The sequence below is a fragment of the Macroventuria anomochaeta genome, assembly GCF_010093625.1.
Source record: "Macroventuria anomochaeta strain CBS 525.71 unplaced genomic scaffold BU25scaffold_10, whole genome shotgun sequence".
Classification (NCBI taxonomy): domain Eukaryota; kingdom Fungi; phylum Ascomycota; class Dothideomycetes; order Pleosporales; family Didymellaceae; genus Macroventuria; species Macroventuria anomochaeta.
In genome coordinates this window covers 580,179-586,440 of record NW_022985371.1, presented here as the reverse complement: position 1 = coordinate 586,440, position 6,262 = coordinate 580,179, and the positions used below count along the sequence as shown (strand labels likewise).

The 6,262-nt window shown below is 51.1% G+C and overlaps 2 protein-coding genes across 2 annotated transcripts in view; one reads left to right on the top strand and one right to left on the bottom strand.

Moving 5' to 3' along the window:
- Nucleotides 1-203, top strand: part of BU25DRAFT_457075 (uncharacterized protein) — a gene marked incomplete at both ends in the record, with an annotated part of 612 nt that extends 409 nt beyond the window's left edge. The window contains 2 exons of the mRNA XM_033710083.1: nt 8-95; nt 157-203. Of these exons, the coding sequence (XP_033563601.1) occupies nt 8-95; nt 157-203 (135 nt within the window). The remainder of the gene's footprint in view (nt 1-7; nt 96-156) is intronic.
- A 1,090-nt stretch (nt 204-1,293) lies between these two features.
- On the bottom strand, nt 1,294-3,682 carry BU25DRAFT_447368 (DUF300-domain-containing protein). Its single transcript, XM_033709538.1, has 4 exons — nt 3,186-3,682; nt 2,989-3,136; nt 2,641-2,941; nt 1,294-2,594 (listed from the first exon to the last, which is right to left on the bottom strand). The coding sequence occupies exons 1-4, from the start codon at nt 3,283-3,285 to the stop codon at nt 1,470-1,472; spliced, it is 1,674 nt and encodes a 557-aa protein (XP_033563600.1). The 5' UTR covers nt 3,286-3,682; the 3' UTR covers nt 1,294-1,469.
- Nucleotides 3,683-6,262: the final 2,580 nt, after the last annotated feature.

The window sequence follows — 6,262 nt, the reverse complement described above, 5'->3', positions numbered from 1 at the left end:
GAAGAAGAAGAAGAAGAAGAAGAAGAAGAAGAAGAAGAAGAAGAAGAAGAAGAAGAAGAAGAAGAAGAAGAAGAAGAAGAAGCGATTTGGGACCAGTACTACCAGACTCAATATGAAAGGTGTATGCGCGAAGGAAGAAGCTCACACCTTTGATAGACTGGGCTGCTTCATTCAATGGCTTCCTCTGCAAGACGTCGTGTTAGCAAGGTCAACTTGTCAACTTGGAATCTATACACTCTTCTACTTCCTGCGACCAATTCTGCAATGACGGATAACTCGAAACAACTTCTATACCGTGTCGCACTCGCTTTCACGCGATGTTATGTCCACCGGACGTGGCAGTGAGCATAAGAACGTCGCACGGCGTCATTCGATGCCATACGAGGTGAAGGAACTCGCGGATATCAACACGCTTGGGAACAGTGCTGTCAATTTTGATGACGAGGTCTCCAAAGGCGTCTTCAGGGTCCTAGCCGGGTACTGTGACGTATTCAAGAAAGTAGTCCATGTCGTTCAAACAGGCCAATTCGAATCCTACCCAGACTCCGAAGGTACGCGGCTCTTTGAGCGACTGTATCAGAGGGAAAAAACTCTGTCCGGAAGAGACGACAGGTCTGATTGAGGTACGAGTGCGATCGCTTGAAGTTGTCCTGATTATGGGTCCATGATAGGCTGGCCCATTCGCGAAACCCCGATTTAGCGAGAAGGATGCCCCCCTGCGCTCTGCACGCATCTTCTAGGAGATGCTCATTGATCAGATTGCGGGGCTCTGCATTTGATTGTCAGGATTTGATACCACAGGTGGATCCATGTCGCGGGACTTGCCTCCAGGGATAGTGAGCAGTCGTGACGATTGTTGCAAAAGCATATTGGGTTCTCTCGGGATGGTAATCTTGCTGCGATCTTGCTGTGATCTGTGAATCCGTCGTGCCGCTGAATTTCTTGAAGATGAGGGAAGGCCAAGGGAGGCGCGGAGCTCAATATATGAGGTGTTCCTCGATGTGGAATGCAAAAGGTGGTAAGGATGAACTAAACTAGGTGCATCAGTCATCACGGCAGTGATACTTTTGAATCCATGGAAAGTGTCACATACCTTGAGTCACCACAGGACTTCAAGTTTGACGTGGACAGCTGCAGCGCGCAACGCCGCTGGCAATGAGATACCGTTAGCTAAACAGCACCTTTGCCGACCGTGGGCGTCAATCTTCGGCATTAGCTGCGGTTGTTTGCATCTGAGAGCCCCGCGCTTGTAGTGGGACGAGAGTTAGAGAGAAGCGATGGTGGACAAAATGCGATAAGAAGTTGTTGTTGCTGCTAGCCTGCTTCCCACGCAGAAGGCACTGGGACGGTTCCTTCCTAACCTGAGAGGGCGAGCACGCACCAGAATATCCAAACAAACCAAACGCCTGACGTGGGATATCATATGCAACTCTTTCAGATGTCGTATGCAAGCAAATCAAAATGCAATCCTATATCCACCCTGAAGGCTGGTTGTTACCACCTTGTGGCCTCTGAGCAGGTTTTGTTGCACCAGCAAACATGTCCCACTCTGTGCTCGGCCTTACAACGCTCTCCTCTTGATAGTATCTCGGTCGCTCGTAGTAGCTGTTCGCTACTACACCGCCATGATACGTTGTATCTTGCCGTTCAAAGTCCTGAAATCGCTCGTCTCCGTGTCCTTGGTGCGCTATGCCGTATTCCTGTCCTGGAGTCGGCGCTTGCGGAAGGCGGTCTGGATTTGGAGGACTTCCGTAGGCACTTGCTCCGGGTCCGTACGCGCTGTCGTACGAACTTGAACCCTGATGCACATACGGATTAGCTTGCGTGTCACTCAGAAGCTCTGTAGTATCCGAGTCACCAGACCCTTCGTTCTTCTTCGTAGACGCTGGCACATTGACAGGCTCGCCGTTGCCTGCGAATGTTGGGCCACTGTAGCTAGTGTTCGTAGTGACAGGCTCGAGCTTGGTCTGGTACGAGGGATCATTCTTGCGGTGTCGTGCGCCGTAGAAGAGCCAACGAAAGCCACGGCCGCAGGCCTTGATGATATCCCAGGGATTCAGAGCATCCAGAAGAGCGCGTGCTGGTCCGTTTGCATACTTCGTTGGTTGCGCCGAGTACCCGTCAATAGTAGTATCCAATGGGCTCTGGCGCTTGAGATCGTAGGGTTTCCATGGGAATGCGAAGAGATGCAGGATCGAAAAGATGGCCATTTCGACGCAGGTAAGCATCGAAGGGATACCAATGCGCAGATCAGGTCCAGCAATCTGATCTGTTGCCTTCAAGGGACCGCCATCTGCTGTCAGCAGCGATATGACCCAGCTCTGCCAGAAGCAGAAGAAGATGACAAGCTTGATGCACAGCACCTTCAAGAATGGTCGTTGGGACGCCAGATCATCCTTCAGTTGTATGTAAAACTGTACAACACAGTACATGGCGATCGTGACCGATACGGCTTCGAAGCCTGCAACCCAGATGTATGCATAGCGAGGATCCTTGGAGCTCGAGCAGTAGCGACCCTGCGTCTGTGCGACCACAGCAACGATGGTGAAAAACGGGCGAATGAAGCAATACTGGAAGATGCTAATCCAAACAACCTGCAGACTGTCAGCTAGCCCTCGAGTCAGGACCATGTCTACGCACGTTGAACCACGTCAGCCCGCTCCTTGGCTTCCTCAGCCATCCCTTGTCCTCGCCGCCTGAACACTTCTGCATCCATGTAACTGGCCAGACCCAGTTTTTTGGCTCGACGTTTCTGAAGTACTCCTTTTGCTCGTGGAGGTTCGGCGCAATGTAGTGGCACATGAGCGTGAAGAAGCTGGCAATGGCGAAGGCTTCGTAGCAATCTCGCAGGACCTCGAAGTAGATAGCTTTCTTGTAGTAGAGGTAGCTGAGGAAGGAGACGACGGCGTAGATGGGGATCATGACCAGGATTCGAATGATGCTGTTACTGTCAGCTGTGTTGCTGTTGTCATAGGTGTGCAAACTTACTGCTTCTGCTCATACGGCTTCAAGTAGTGTGTAGCATGCCGTATGATGAGAAAGAAGGCTATGATTACGGCAATTGCGCCAAATATCGCTGAGAGGATGAGGCCAAAATGGTGGAATGTGAGGGCCTTCCATAGCGGCTTCTCAATAACTGCCCTTCATCAATGCCTGCTGCGCCAACGCTATATGTATTTACGCACTTGTCTCGTGTTCATATATGTCACTCTTGCAATCTGCTCTCCTACTGAGGTGCGGAATAGGGTCGTATTGCCCGGCGCGTGTCCATAAGTGAGCGTCCATGGCGCGTCGAGTGAGGGCTGAGCATCGGTCGTGGGAGGAGATTGGCGGTACGGAAATGCGGAATGCGCGCGTGGGAGCAGTCGATTGCGGCGTGGGCCAAGGTGCTCCTGCTATGTTCGTTTGGGCGTTGGAGGGGTCAGAAACGCCATGGAGGCAGCATTAGGAGAAAGAGAATGTCGCGCCGGACGATGCAATCCTTTTGAGCGCTGCACGTTGGTCAGGAATGAACGTTTCAGCGACCCACAGGGTGACGACGATTCACGGTAGCGCGCCCTGTGTCCCTGCATGACGGGTCAGCCCTGCGTAGTGGCGTCTCAACGCCGCTCATGCGACCTGCAATTAACATCTTCGTGCCAGTAACGGGCATTTTCGTATTGTTACTGCACCTCGTTCACAGCCATTGTGGATTAGTTAAAAGGCGGTGCTGCACGATCGACGTTGCATCGTATTGCGCCACACCGTCAGCAGTCGAGCCCCTTGGCGCAGGCTTGGGAGGCTTGAGAAGCTTTGCGGCCGTTGTTATCACCGTCAGCATATATCACCAAGACCTGCATCACACCTTTCAAGCATGACATTGGCTCCTACATGTCTTCTCGCCTTTGCGAAACATGACAAGGAGCGGCCTCGCCGAGTTCGATGTCGGTTTCGAAGTGCTGATACACACCCTACAAAGCCACTATGAGCCCCACCTTCAATTGAAATCAGGTACCAGCACTACCTCACACTTGTTGACTCGCTAGGTTGGAAGGAGCAAGCGTCAGAAAGCCAAGCAAGTCGGCACAAGGTCTACTAGAGACTGAAAGCCGCACAAAACGAGAACAGTAAACTATCAGGAAAATAGCAGGGCAAATGCAGTCCGCGCGCACCAAGTCACTCACAGTGAGCGATGCAAACGTCATCACAAGGCCATACTGAGGCACAACAGTCAGACGAAAGCACATGTTGAGCTAACTTGAGTTCGTGAGGAATCGAACACTATGGTGCTGGCGTACAGGACAAACATCGTCCTTCAGCCTTCTGACTTTTGGCCAACTTTTCGCTGGCAGGAACAACCTCACCATGACAAGGCGTTCACTCATCTCGCCTTTTCATTCGAGGTGTGACCAGGACGAGAGTTCATCTTCAGGCTCAGGCACCTCGGTGGACTCAGACTGAACGGAGGATCCTGTTGACTCAAGCTGCGACCCATGGAACGACGATCAGCCCCACTTAATTATATCTTTGGGGGCTTTACTGTGGTATCCGGCAAAAGTAGAGTCCCTTGGCCAGTGCATGACAGGGGTGTTGCCACCAGAGATTGAGGTAGGCTAATCTATATTCAGTCTTTTGTTACATACAAACGCCAGTACTTTGTGTGACCTCCTTTAGCATCAATTACTGTCTGGCAGCGTGCTGGCATACTCTCAATGAGGCTCTGGAGGAGCTCAGGGGTAATAGAGCCCCAGGCTTCCTGTACAATTACCCGGAGCTGATCATATGTACGCTGCTTACCAGCAGGCAGATCAGGGTGGTTTAATGCTATATAGTCCTTCATCTTGTTCCACACTGCCTCCATAGGGTTGAGATCTGGGGAGAAGGCAGGCCAGAAAATGGGAGGAATACCCCTATCATGAAACTCCTGCTGAGTATAGGCAGCAGAGTGACCTGGAGCCCCATCTTGCATGAACTTTAGGTGGGATTTATACGTAGCAACAAGCGGCACAATCCACTCACAGTAGCTCTCCTTGTTGAAACTCTTCCACTCCTTCTCCCAGAGTAAACAGGGGCCCTTTGTTGATCCAGAGAAGCAACCCCAAAACATCCACCCACACTTTCTCCTTACTTTATCCACAATACAGCTGTCATCTAGTTCCTTCTCCAGGCGGACGGGTAATCCAGCACTTTCTGTGCCGGTCACCAGTTACCCAGGTCGCATCACTCCACAGTATCATCCATCAGTGCTCAGGCATCCAATTGACAGGAGCCTTGGCCCCGTCAAGCCTGATCTGCTTATTATCCTCTAAGAGAGGAGGCTTGGCAAGGGCTACACAGTGTGTATAGCCTCTACCTCGTAGAGCATAGCGCACAGTGTACTCTGATATCTTTCAGTTCTTAAATGTCTTGGCGAAAGCTAGGTAGCTCATCTGTCGGGTGGCTCAGGATTGACGGACGTAGTGGATGAGCTCGTCAACCTGCTCAGGAATGAGCTTTGGGGGGCGGCCTGATCGCTTCTTTGGTGTGACTTGAACGCTAGTAATTGCAGTAGCAACTTTTCGCTTTGTAAAATGGAGATGGCTCTGGACAAAGGCTTGACTATGGCCAGCTCCTATTAGAGTGTGTACCATAATATGCTCATCGCGGTTGAGGTAACGGTGGCGGGGCGTCGATGGTGGTGACATTAGCGGTAGCGTGTGTAGTAGAGGAGCGATGAAGCGAGCATCATCAGGTGACACATTTCAATACAAGATTATATAGGATTAGGTTGTAATTAGATGCTACAGCCATTTTGCTGGCCCGAGGCAACACGTCTGTCATGCACTGGTCAAGGGACTCTAATTTTGTCGGATACCACAGTAGTATATGAATGACGCTCAGCAGAGGAGAACAGCTCGCAACAACTCTTTCTCGATACTGGCTACACCACAAAAGCTGGACAATACAGCATCAACAATGCTTGTCACAGCACTAGGTGATATGAGCATCTCAGCACAATCCTCACGCCTGCTTACTTTATCGAGAGATATTACAACCAAGTGCTCGTACTGCACAAAGCTGACGCACCATTCAGAACTCAGAGAATAATCTACGGCTACCTCCACCCACACGGCTACAATTTCACAGACATCGTTCCACCAGATCTGTCTGGAGGGCTCCGCCCTATAAGGTCTAATTTGACAATCGACTGGACCCAGTTCAAGCGATTTTATTCAGGCTTGAGTCAGGCCTGTCGCCCATTGCGGCAAGAAGCCATCTGGAGGATTATACATTGCAAGCTCTT